Genomic DNA, 13,813 nt, shown 5'->3' on the forward strand with positions numbered 1-13,813 from the left:
CACTAGGCCTGGCTAATTTTTTTTTTTTTTTTTTTAGAGATGGGGTCTTACTACGCAGGCTGACATTGAACTGCTGGGTTCAAGTGATCTGCCCACCTCGGTCCCCAAAAGTGCTGGGATTACAGGCACGAGCCACCACCACACCCGACCTGTTCCTAATACTGTATCTCTCTTTCCCTGTTTGCTACAGATTATAATACAGAGTACAAAATTGGAATGAATCACACCAATTTCTTTAATATTCATCATCTCAAGTGATCTTTCTACATAATGTGAAGAACAGGTTACTCGAAAATAGTTTGGGTCCAGACATGGCATGCAGTCATGCTGTGGTGCTCTTAAGAGCACAGGTGTTGCCCATCTGCCCCTGTAATCTTTGGCCTTGGGCAAGTTGCACTACTGCGCCTCCATGTTGTGTCCTTGACCGATTATCTCACACAGCCCGGTTTCCTCAAATGTAAGCTGGAGATGGGTATACTGACTTACTTGGATATGAGTATGCCTAGCACATGGGGGGATGGTCAGCAATGAGGGCTGCCTCTGTTGGGGTGGTTGGAACTGATTAAAGAAATGCCTTTATGCCCTGGCTACAATGACTTCCTGCTATATAAGATAATTCAGGCTGGGCATGGTGGCTCACGCCTGTAATCCCAGCACTTTGGGAAGCTGAAGCAGGAGGATTATCTGAGGTCGGGAGTTGGAGACCAACCTGACCAACATGGAGAAACCCTGTCTCTACTAAAAATACAAAAATTAGCCGGGGGTGGTGGCGCATGCCTGTAATCCCAGCTACTCGGGAGTCTGAGGCAGAAGAATCACTTGAACCAGGAAGGTGAACGTTGCAGTGAACTGAGATCATGCCATTGCACTCTAGCCTGGCTAAAAAAAAAAAAAAAAAAAGAAAGAAAAGAAAAAAGATAATTCAATGTTACCTGTGTCATGCCAAGAGGAAAGTTCCCCTCAACACTGCAGTGAGGAGCCGTATAGAGCGTCCGTCCTCATTTGGCATTGCACATAAAAATGCAAAAAGAAACTTGAGAGAATTCTGCATTCCTTATTTGACAAAATCTGATTCTAACACCAGCTTCAGCCAACTCCCTTCTCCATGTGATGCCACTGATACTTGCCCAATTCAAAGAAAAAGCAACCAGAATTAGTAACAGTTGATTCTAAGAAACTTTACCTGGCTCATCGGACCACAAGTGAAAAATATGGAGGCAGAGTCTGATGTGTTGGATGTCTTAGGTGGTGGTTTAGTCTTTCTGGAAGGGGTTCCATATAAATGAAAAGAGCATACCTACTCTTTGGACCCTGTTCCCAATACTCTGTCTTTCTTTCCATTGTTTCCTACAGGTAATACTACCGAGCACAAAAGTGGAAGGAATCACACCATAAGTTAATGATAATTACTTTAATTTATTTTGACATTCATCCTAACCTTCTTAATATCTGTATGATTCTCTAAGAACAATGCAGAGAAAGTCATGCTGCTCAGAGGAAGCATTCGAAATATTTTAGAATGAACTAACCCATCTCTTTCCCCTTGTAAGTTTGTGTGGAAACTGCCATTTGGGTAAACATATCAGTGAAGTTGGTGAAGCCTCCAGGGAGCCTTATTTTCATAGTGTGTCTTTGCTATTAAAAATCTTGTTAAGAGGCCAGGCACGGTGGCTCACGTCTGTAATCCCAGCACTCTGGGAGGCTGAGACGGGCAGATCACTTGAGGTCAAGGGTTTGAGATCATGCTAGCCAACATGGTGAAACCTCATCTCTACTAAAAATACAAAATTAGCCAGGCATGGTGGCACATACCTATAGTTCCAGCTACTCAGGAGGCTGAGGCAGGAGAATCACTCAAACGTGGGAGGTGGAGGTTGCAGTGAGCTGAGATCATGCCACTGCACTCCAGCTTGGGCAGCAGAGCAAGACTCGGTCTCAACAACAACAACAATAAATTTGTTAAGAAACAGAACTCAGATGGCAGCCAGGGGGGTTATCCACACAAGGCATCTACACGTGCTCTCCATTTATAATCATCATCCCTGATACTAAACAGGGCACATCTTTAGCTTCTCTAACAAACTCTACTCAATGCAGTGTCCACTGAAGTTTTCATATGGGAAAGGTAACTGGGAATGCCATTACGCTTGTCACATTTTAAAATAATAAAAAAGATTAAAACCTGAAAATTTTTTATTAGACACTGTTTTTCCCAAAGGGAGATTATTATTCTCACCGCTGCCATGCCCAGGGCCCCCAGCCTCTTTGCTTTTCTTTCTGCCCCTGCCTCTTTCTATAGCACCGTGAATTCCATTCAGTCTCTGGGATTGGAGACACTGTCGCTAAGCTTGTCCTTGGGGTCTCACCCTCTACCCCAAGTGGCTTATGAAAATACATATTTCCAAACAGAGAACTTTCTCTAGGAGGAACTCTGGTGAATAACCTTCCCTCCATCTTGTTTTGGGCTTCCTGTTTTGTGAGTCAAGCTCTTGTGTTTTTGCAGATCGGAACCCAGCAGCCCCGATCATGGTTCATCAACGATTGAGCAAGACCTCGCTGCCCTGGATGCTGAAATGACCCAAAAATTGATAGACTTGAAGGACAAACAACAGCAGCAGCTGCTTAATCTTCGGCAAGAACAGTATTATAGTGAAAAATACCAGAAGCGAGAACATATTAAACTGGTAAGCCTGGGAAACATGATTTATGTTTGTGCAACTGGAACTCTCTTTTCTTATAGAAAACTTTGGATGCTTTTGGATAACTAAAAGGAAACAAGGGCGGGTGTGACTGGCACCAACTTGAGAGATTGTTTAGTTGACACGGTGTCCATCACATGACTATTTTTTATAAGGCCCACTGTCTTAGCATCTTTACCAAGCTTCTCTGTCTTCTGTCAATAAGGCTATATTTTATCATTTTTATTTTCACTAACTTACGTTGACTTTGTAATTGCTTTTAGGAATCTTTGAAATCTCACAAGGAAATAGAAAACACTTACCTTTGTTTAAGAAATTAAGAACGTGTTGCAAACAAATTTCCCCCCCTTTTTTTGGTAGCACTGGGCTTTGCAAGCATTTTTTAAAAATTATACAGTCCACTCTTCTATATTTAGAAAAGGCAGTACCTAAATGGCCAACACAGAATGTTAGCTACCCAATTCCTAAGGCTCCCTGTGAAAGGAAATGCCATCCTCACCATTAATAATCAGTTTTATCTTCCAAAATGTTTCCTCGTGAATTGAGACATTCTCTCCATTTTTGTTGATTCCTTGTGTCCTTGTAGGGACACAATAAATATTTGGTGACAGATAGATTAAATAAAATATTCTTGAAAACAAACGTATGCGAAAACCAAAGAAATAAGTAAGCTTGATAGAAATTAAGGTAGTGTATCCAGAAGAAATGGGTTTTAAGAGATAGATGTGTAAACTGTCCATTTCTTTGCTGAGGGTCTGTGCATATAAGAGAATTCTGAGTTGCTTCAGCTTGTAAGTTTGGAAGCCTATAGATGATTTAACCATCACTGTATGATAGGTGATTCCGTGCAATTCTGTTGTTCTAGTACTGGTTCCCCAGTGACTGTATGCAATGAGTAGATCAAAATTGCATGAATTGCTTATTGAAAATCAAATTCTAACTAGGCCAGTTATTCTCAACTTGAGCATGCATCAGAATCACCTGCAGAGCTTGTTAAAAGAGATTTTTAGGGCCTACCTTAAATTTTCAACCGATCTCTTTTAGAGCTGGTGTTTTCATATTTCTGGTCCCAGGACCAGACTTCAAGAACTACTGCCTAATACCTACATGTGAGACTCAGGATTTGCTTTTTAACAAGCCCCACATGATTTTGAGGGGTTGCCTTATTTGTGAACTACTGAAGTAAGATCAAAGCAGTGAAAGAATGTCTGGGCAGGGGTTGGATCGGGCATAAGGAGGGATTGCCTTGACAGACCTGAGAAAGTCAAATTAAATTTTAACAGGCAATAATGGCTTTGAGACCTGGCTACAACCACTGCCATCTGACTTTCTCCAGCAGCTCATCCCCAGTACTCCAGAACATAATAAAAATTAAAATAGTGGCTGGCTGTGTATTAAACACTCACCATGGGGCTGTCTTCTGTGCTGAGTCATTTACAGGAAACGTCCTATTTAATTCTCACAATAACCATTAGAGTTTGGTACTATTGTCAGTCGCATTTTGCAGATAAAAAATGTATGTAGCAAACTTTAGTGACGTTTCCAAGGTTCCACAACTAGAAGGTGGTGCCATTGGGATTTGAACCTTAGTCTTCAAGTTCTAGAGCCCCTGGTTTATAACCATTGTGTAGATGCCTCTGCTAATTCAGGTTTCAAGCCAGTATCATCAAAATGAAGGAGTTTCTCTGGTATCCTGCTCACACAGAGAACACACAGCAAACTTCTTCGTTATGATACCTGGAATGCCATGCCTGTCTCTGTTTAATCAGCTTTATTTCCCATATCACACAATTCACTCGTTTTAAAGTTTAATGGCTGTTGTATATTCATAGATACTTACAACCACCACCAGAATCAATTTTAGAGCATTTTCATCACCTTAAAAAGAAATCCTAATAAATTAGGCATTCATCCATTCATTCATTCCTTGAACAAATGCTTATTAAACACCTGCTTGTTAAGTATTTTTAAACAGTAGTAAATAAAAATAACAATCCTAAGCTTTATGGAGCTTATATTGTAGAAGGAAGAGTCAGACCATAAACAAAATAAATTGGTAAAATATGTAGTATGCTAGGTAGTAATAAGGGCTTAGGAGAAAAGCAATATCAGAAATGGGGGAATAGGGAGGGACGGTTTGGGGAAGGATGATGAGTATGCTTGGCAATTTTAAATAGGGTAGGCATGGAAAGGTTTACACAGAAGGCAACATCTGACTTAAGAGGTGAAGAACTGACAACAGCCAACACGGGGAGGAGGATTCCTCCAGGCAGAAAGATTGACGTGCAAAAACTCTGGGCTGGAAATGGGCCTGAGTGTTGGAGGAACAGCAGGGTGGCTCTGCCTGAAGAGGATTATAGGGCATCAGGTCAGAGAGATGGGACTTTTGGGGTGGGAGACAGATCTTTTTGGGTCTTTAGGCCTCTGTGTTTTCACTAGGAGTGAGGTGGGAGCTGTTGGAAGCTTTTGAGCAGAGAACTGATGTGATCTGAAGAAACTTCCACAAGAACCACCCTGGGGCTGTGCATCCCAGTACATTATGGGAAGTGGTCTCCTAGGAAAGAGCCGTCCCAAAGTTCAGGCCAACAGCAGTCCAAGGGGTTAAGGAGTCCTGGGGTCTCCAGCAGATGACTCAAGTTTACTAACAGGGGGAATGTTGCTTGGAAGTCTGGACATCCCAGCTGGGCGTGATGGCTCACAGCTGTAATCCTAGCATTTTGGGATGCCGAGGCAGGTGGATCACCTGAGTTCAAGAGTTCAAGACCAGCCTGGGAAACATAGTGAAACCCTGTCTCTACAAAAATACAAAAATTAGCCGGGTAGAGTGGTGGGTGCCTGTAATCCCAGCTACTCCGAAGGCTGAGGTACGAGAATCGCTTGAACCCAGGAGGCAGAGGTTGCAGTGAACCGAGATCATGCCATTACACTCCAGCCTGGGTGACATAGCAAGACTCCATCTCAAAAAAATAATAATAATAAATAAAAAAATAAAGAAGTCTGGACACCCCAATATTAGTCCATTTTCATGCTTCTGATAAATACATACCTGAGACTGGGCAATTTACAAAAGAAGGAGGTTTAATTGGACTTAGACTTCAACGTGGCTGGGGAAGCCTCACAATCATGGCAGAAGACAAGTCACGTCTTACATGGATGGGAGCAGGCAAATAAAGAGAGCTTATGCAGGGAAATTTCTTTTTAAAACCATCAGATCTCATGAGACTCACCGTCATGAGAACAGCATGGGAAAGACTTGCCCCCATGATTCAATTACCTCCCACAAGGTCCTGCCCACAACACGTGGGAATTCAAGATGAGATTTCGGTGGGGACACAGCCAAACCATATCACCAACTATAATCATCTGGAGTTTCCCCAGGGCCCCAACCCCTGGGCAAGACCATTCCCCAAGGAAAGACACAAGACAATTCAGAAGAGAGGTGGCAGAGTGAGAGGGAAGCCTGTTACCCACGGGAGATTCCTGAAAGAGGAATTCAGAGTACAGATAAAAACAGAAGCCAAAGCATCCCAAGAAACCCTCTTGGGGAGATTTGAGCTGCAGAAATAGGGTGCTAAAGTCACAAGAAAGTCATGCAAAACCTAAACATCCCAGGAACAATGCCTGAGCATGAGGCACCATATGGAATCCCACTGATGAGGGTGTGGAAAGCAGCTCAGGAGCTTTTCTACTGGAAGAGAAGGTTGGTTGGGAATTGGGGAAAACCAGCTGAGCTTGTAGGTGGGAAAATTGCACTTGAGGAGCTAGGGAGGTGGTAGAAGTCCTACTAGAGGTGGCAACTCCACCATATGCCCTTCCACTCCCTTCTCCCTAAGAAGGAATGTGAGTACACGTTGTAAAAGTTTTGAAGACTGTTCAGAGAGACGTAAATACATGCCCAAGCCAACCTGGCTCTTTCAGGCCAAATGTAAGCCACCCACTCAAAGTGCTCATCCTTGCACCACTGTGATTGTGGATTTGGGTTTCAGGTAAAGTCCCAGTGCCTGCTACACACACCTATACCTGCCTTGTTAGGAAGATTAAAGCCTGAATATCTTGGAATTAGTACCACACAGTGTTTATTTTATGGCCATTTGGGAGCATTTACAATTTTTACTGCCTACCTTTAGCTGCGACGTGTGTGCCAAAGCTTCCTACTGGCTCCATTTGTAATAACCAGAGATTGTTCTGTCAGGAAATCTTTTGACTGAAAGGCACCCAGAAGTGTTAGTTCTATCTTTGCTGGTGGTTCTAAATAATGAACAGGCCTCCCAGGCTAAATTAGACAAACCGAAGTGTAATTAAAAAAGAAGTAAGCCCCAGGTTAAAAGGAGTATTTGGGTGATGAGGAAAATTAAGCTGACAGTATTTCATCTCCCAAAATTGCTTTGGGGATTAAATACTAACGTGCTTTGGTTAAGGATTATGCATTTCGAATGCCACATCCACAGTTCAAGAATTAAGAAAGAAAGCATGGCATCCATAAACTCCCTGTCAAATGTTTATTGAAAACTTAGTATTTGCACAGCATTCTGATAGACACTGGAGATGAAAAGGAATAAAACACAGTCGCCACACACACTCAGGGGATGTGTACAAGAAACACTTCTAAGAAATGAAATAATAAAAGCAGGAAAAAAATGGATATGAAAGCACAGATGTGGTAACTATTTGCCTAACTCTATCAATTGATAAGCACCTAGAGGATATTTTTGATGTAATTATTCATATCATCATAGGAGATGTAAAATGCACACTAGCCCTGTAGACTCTACTTCTGTCAAAAAAAAAAAAAAAAAAAAGACCTGTGTCCCTAGAGCTCTCCATCGAAATAACTCTATAGTTTAGCTACTCAAAGTGTGAAGTGTGGGCCGTGAGTCACCTAGGAGTGTGTTAGACATGCAGAGTCTCAGGCCGCACTTCAGACCTGCTAAGTCATGATTTGCATTGTAATAGGATTCCCAGGGACTTGTTATATGGTCAAGTTGAAGAAGCACAGTTTTGGAGTGTGTATCTTTGCTCCAAATGCATTTTAGAATAAGCCTACGATTTCTTTTATTTGAAATGGGAAATACAGTGAGCTCTTCAGACCTTGGTCATCAAGTTGATTGTATTATCTGTTGGTGACAAAGTCATAGTTCCTGTGGAAATCACCCGTGTGGTTCCCACCCTACATCCACAGTAGAAGGTACTTTTTGCTTTAGTTGGAAGTGAGTGAAAATAAAGATGGAATTTCCTCCACCCCATTCAAGTGCTTGTGCTCCATGATATCTCTCAATGAACAGCTTGGGGGTCTGTAAACCCCAGGTAAGGACTCTTGCTCCAGAGAAGAACTACAGGGTTGGGAAATCTGTTCTAATTCATTTATCTGTTTTTCATCAACTGTCACTGGTTAAACTTGTGTTTTGTCTATACCATTAGGATTAGGTTTTAATTTTAAAAGTGACTTTGGTGAGGGGTGGAAATTCTTAGGGATTCACCGGAGGGTCTCCAATCACTCTGGGTATTCAGCTCTAGCATCACATTCTACTAAACATCCACAGCCCAGTGAGCAGGGATTTTGTGGTAAAGTTAAGGAGTTTTTGCTTCTCAGCCACAGATGTGCTTGACCCACCATTTTGTCTTCTTTCTTCTTCCTCCTTTTTAGTGGCTTCACAAAGAGATTTCCTCATTTCTTTCACAGTCACCATATGCGTTATCCTCTGCAGAGCCTTACTTTGCTTTGCTTTGCTTTGCCTCCTGTCTTTTCTCCCCTTTCCCATATCTCCCATATGTTCTAATCACATCCATTCACCTCTTTCTTTACATCAACCTTAATGGCTCATGTTCTTCTTACACATCCTCATGTCTGTCCCACCAGCAGTCATTCCAGGACCCCAAACCAACATTAGTACCATCAAACTGAGTTCAGCCCCATAAGGTTAAAAAGTTGTGTTTCAGACAGCAAGCTCTGGGCAGATATTGATCAGCTATGAATGGACAGGCCCATCAGGATGCGAATGATGTTGAGTGAGGGGTCTAGGGTCATATGTCCTCATTTCAGGCCACTGCTCCTCCACCAAGTCACTGCATGACCATCTGAATGTCAATTTTCTCACCTGTTCAATGGAGATAAAAATATCTCTTACCTCATGAAACTGTAAGGAGGAACAACAAGATAATGCACCTGAAATATTGTTTTTAATGAAAGCCTTTTTCTGTACAATACTTGAATTGACTAGGAAATCTATATACACTTCAAATATAAATGTGTATTACAGTTTTTTATATCCTGTCACAGCTTGAGGGAACTCGTTGTCTCTCTTTGAATGATTTCTACCAGCACCATGTGCTCTCCCAGCTATCTGGGAGCCACACTTGAATGTTCTCCTTTTTGTGGTTGCCTAGATGAAGTATATGTGCCAGGAGTATTTGCAGTGTCAGGAAGTATCCCTAGGACAGTTGTGGTAGTGCTATCTGTCTTCCTCCAATATTCAGACTTTACATAGGGTCATTTTTTTTTTTTTTTTGAAAAATAATTTAGCTTTCCCAAGAAATGTTGCATTTCCTACTAAATAAGAAATGAAAAGTAAGCAAAAGATTTTAGTAGTGAAATGTGAAATAAAATAACTGTCAACATTTTTGTCAATTTTCCTGATTAGTACCCTAATGGGATACACACACACACACACACACACACACACACACGATCCAAATCCATATAGTTTTCAATTTGCTTCTTTTACTTAGCATTATGTCATAGTGATTTTTCATGTCATGCTTTTTAAAACTTTTTCATGGCTTTGTATTACTTTATTGTATGAATGTAGCTTAATTTATTTATCTAGTTCCCTGCTCAAGGTGGTATATTAGTCCGTTTCACACTGCTTATAAAGACATACCCAAGACTGGGCAATTTATACCCAAACTATGAGGTTTAACTGAACTCATAGTTTCACATGGCTGGGGAGGCCTCACAATCATGGAGGAAAGCAAGGAGGAGCAAGTCACATCTTACATGGATGGCGGCAGGCGAAGAGAGCTTGTGCAGGGAAACTCCCCATTATAATACTATCAGATCTTGTGAGACCTATTCGCTATCACAAGAACAGCACAGGAAAGACCCACCCCCAGAATTCAATCATCTCCCACTGGGTCCCTTCCACAACACATAGGAATTATGGGAGCTACAAGATGAGATTTGGGTGGGGACACAGAACCAAACCATATAAGGTGGCAACTCCACATTGAATAGAAGCCTTGGTCAGACTTTCACATTCATTTTTCTTTGCTCAGCAAGGAAAAAACATTTCAAAGATTATTATAACATTGAAACTCAAATAAGCAGCTATTTTAATATAAGTTCTATTTAGCTGTGGAAATTTTACAAATAATAATTTTATAGATGTGAAAGAATATCTCATAGAATGATGAAGGTACTTGCCCTTTTTGTCCAAGACTTTCTCCTTCTGAAAAGAGAAGGGAGCTAGTAGAGATTATAGCTCTGGGTGGACAAGGCCCTCTCTGTCTACTCACAGAGAAAGGTTGGACCATCAATACTAGCATAGTACTGGCACATAGTAGGTAAATACTCTTTGAATGAATGGTCAGGTCACACTCCCATATAAGCATCTTCCTTGTTTTTGCTTTTGTTTTTGTTTTTTTAGACACAAAGTCTAGCTTTGCTGCCCAGGCTGGAGGGCAGTGGTACAAACACAGTGCACTGCAGCCTCCATCTCCTGGGCTTTAGTGGTCCTCCTACCTCAGCCTCGCAAGTAGCTGGGACTACAGGCATGCACCATCATGCCCAGTTAATTTTCTGTATTTTTTAAGAGACAGGTCTCACAATGTTGCCCAGGTTGGTCTCAAACTCCTGGCTTCGAGTGATCCTCCTGCCTCTACCTTGTTTTCAAATTGTCAGTGATGTGCTTGCTGTGTAGATCATTACTTAGTTCAGATGTTTTGTAAATTAAGAAAAAAATAGAAGAAGAAAAACAACGTATAGTGAAAATCCAGAGTAAATGCTTTGACTAACAGAAAAGAAAGAGGCATCTTCTTTAGACATTAGCGGAAGGGAAAGGAAGATGTGTTGAGCCCGAAGTATGAATATTTTAGACTTGGCTTTTTGCCTGTGTTCCAAGAGTATCCTTCCTAGAAGAGACTCCAAACGTACCAATTTCTGTCCACATATTTTTTATCCCTTTTGAGTTAGAGTCAAGGAATTATTCTCCTCCATGGAAACCATTTTCTTGCCCTCCAATGACTAAAGCAAGTGAAATTTAGCAGAGTTGAGAACAAGCGTGAAGTTTTATTCCCCAGGGCCTTTCTTTTAACTCCTTAAAAGGCTTGGAACATTGAGCTGGGAGAGTTATCATGAATGCCAAACAAACCAGCGAAGTAATTGAGATGTGTCTGTTCCTTTGGGACAGAAAAAAAAAAAATCATACCAAAAGTGAAAATTAAATGTTGTTTACTACCATTCAGTTTACCACATACCCTCTTAATTTATTTCCTAGAAAGTCCAAGCGAATTTTCGCTTCTTCTCTACCTTTAATAGTCAGTTTACTTTCAGAGTTTTGTGACTAATAAATGATTGAATGGCTCCTTGAGCAGAGCCAGCCTGCTGATATATACACCAAAAGTTGGTATACCTTGCTTTTAGGTTAGTCAAAAAGCACTTCAATTATTATATGAAAAATCACTCTTTTGGGTACTATTTTCACATCTTATGCAGTAAGAACTCTGAGCCCAAAACACAGAAGTTTATCTTGTTTAGAGATTAAGCAGAATTTTTTTATTTCTGTTTTTGTTTGTTTTTATTTTGTCCTTATTCTTGTGATGGCAAGCCACAGAATTCCATGCTGGACTAACTTAGGCCAGAAGGGTATGTACTAGAAAAGTACACAGGGTATATCACATAAGAAAGGGGACTGTCCAAACTCTGCCCCTGCTTTCCTCTGTGTATTAATGTTATTCTTTTCCAAAGTGGCAGATAGGCTTCCCCTTGATAGAAAATACAGGCACTGATCCCTTCAGAGTTTTATTTCTCCATTGACGTGTAGGAAAAATCTTGGGGGAAACCTTGTTTGGGTCCTATGATGACCAAGCCTGCAACCAAAAGTCAGAGTATGACTGACCCAACTTGGATTAATGTCTACCCTGGACCAATTACCTTGGCCAAGAGATGGGGGGTAAAAAATACAGCAGCTCCCAAGGGAAGCATGTGGGAGAGGCCATTCTCAGAAAGCAGAGGACGTTCTTCCTGGAGAAGTAGTTAGTATTGGGTAGAGAAAACTACAGGTGTACCCCAAATCCTCTTTTTGCAGCATAAAAGAGAGAGAAATTATTGATGCACATATAAAATCCCATTGCCAATTTAATGTGAGCTGGACAGTAGTGGCATACTATTTAATATTAACAAAATCATAATATTAATTATTCTGTGTCCTGGAGCTTCAGTAGAAACAATTTAAATAAAATTAGTAAATGCTCTATGGGCAGAATTTCAGTAAGAGTGAGGGTCTTCTAAAAAATAGCTGAGGTTGGACTTGGTGGCTCACACCTGTAATCCCAGCACTTTGGGAAACTGAGAAGGGCAGATCACGTGAGGTCAGGAGTTCAAGACCAGCCTGGGCAATATGGTGAAACCCCATCTCTACTAAAATTACAAAAATTAGATGGATATGGTGGCACATGCCTGTAATCCGTGCTATTCAGAAGGCTAAGGCACGACAATCCCTTGAACCCAGGAAGTGGAGGTTGCAGTGAGCCAAGATTGCACCACTGTACTGCAGCCTGGGCAACAGAGCGATACTCTGTCTCAAAAAAAAAAAAAAGAAAAGGCTGAGATGAGCAGAGGTGAGGCTGTGTAGTTATGTAGTAAGGCACTATGGGGGAGATGAAGGCAAACTCAGCACAGTAGGACCTTTCCATATTTTACATATTACACACAGAGATATCCTTTTAAAACATACACTCTTTGGGATTCTAAGGAAGCACCATTTTCATTTAATTGCATGCAAAAACCTCATTTTAAAAAACACACCTGAATTTCACATTAAGATGCTTTTTCCTAAAGGAACAAAATTTAACTTGTTAAACACCAATATATAATTTTAAAAGTATTTCCAATAAGGCAGCCTGTGGCTTGAATGTGAGCTTTCATAACTATCGCTGAGGTTGGGTCCAGTGTAGTTTTGAAACTTAAAAGATTTCATTCACAACCATGTTTTTCAGTGCCTATTTTGTATAGAGCCTGGGATTCTAAACATGTATTATTAAGAATGGAAGGTTGAAATGGTGACATCCCTTTGTGGGAACAATAATAAGGTATTTACATATAAAAGGCATGTCAGTAAATGACGCCCTATAGGAAAAGCCAATTAGGGGTTTTCTGGGCAGAGTTATCTGGGCAATCAAAGGGGAGAATCACCTAAGGCTGGCTTAGAAAGGGAAGGGGCAGAGAGAAATTGAAATAGTTTATTCCCGATAGTCTCCATCTTCCACAACCACCTAGACAATGCTTCTCAAACTCTAATGTGCACTCAAATCTCCTAGGAATTTTGTCGAACATGTAGATTCTGACTTAGTTGATCTGGAGTAGGGCCTGAGAACTTACATTTCTAATGTGCTCCCTGGTGATGCTCTTGCCACTGGTAAGTGGACCACCCTTTGAGTAGCAAGATCTAGAAAGCCAGGTCATCAGCTCAGAGTGTCTAAAACAGTGCCTGCTCTTTAGTAGGTACTTAATAAATATTCATTGCATTGTCCTAAATTGAATATTTTAGATAAGTGTGTGTTCTGGGACCACAGGAGGTGGGAACCAGTTCTGGAAGCGGTAAAGGGCAAATGCAGGGAGTGTGATGGGAGCCAAGAGGGAGGCAAGAGGACGCAACAGAGAGGGAACTTCTGGGGAGCCTGGAGGGAGTGTAGCCCTGACAATGGTATGGAGCCTGACACCAAACCAACATAAAGTCAGAACTGAGTGGGTAGAAGGTCTGTGAGTTCTCAAGCTTAGTCTCATCATTGACCAGATGCTGATGCTGGTAAGGATGAGGGCAGTAGGTGGAAGGAAAACAGTACCTGTGAGCAGATGCTGGCATAATCAAGAAAATATTCTGCAGTCAGGTGAATGATAG

General features: G+C 41.3%; 1 protein-coding gene across 1 annotated transcript in view; it reads left to right on the top strand.

Moving 5' to 3' along the window:
* Positions 1-13,813, top strand: part of PLCB1 (phospholipase C, beta 1 (phosphoinositide-specific)) — a 765,482-nt gene that overhangs the window by 645,034 nt on the left and 106,635 nt on the right. The window contains exon 27 of the mRNA XM_011998595.1: positions 2,504-2,684. Within this exon, the coding sequence (XP_011853985.1) occupies positions 2,504-2,684 (181 nt within the window). The remainder of the gene's footprint in view (positions 1-2,503; positions 2,685-13,813) is intronic.

This window comes from Mandrillus leucophaeus, unplaced genomic scaffold (genome assembly GCF_000951045.1).
Source record: "Mandrillus leucophaeus isolate KB7577 unplaced genomic scaffold, Mleu.le_1.0 Scaffold116, whole genome shotgun sequence".
NCBI classification, from domain to species: domain Eukaryota; kingdom Metazoa; phylum Chordata; class Mammalia; order Primates; family Cercopithecidae; genus Mandrillus; species Mandrillus leucophaeus.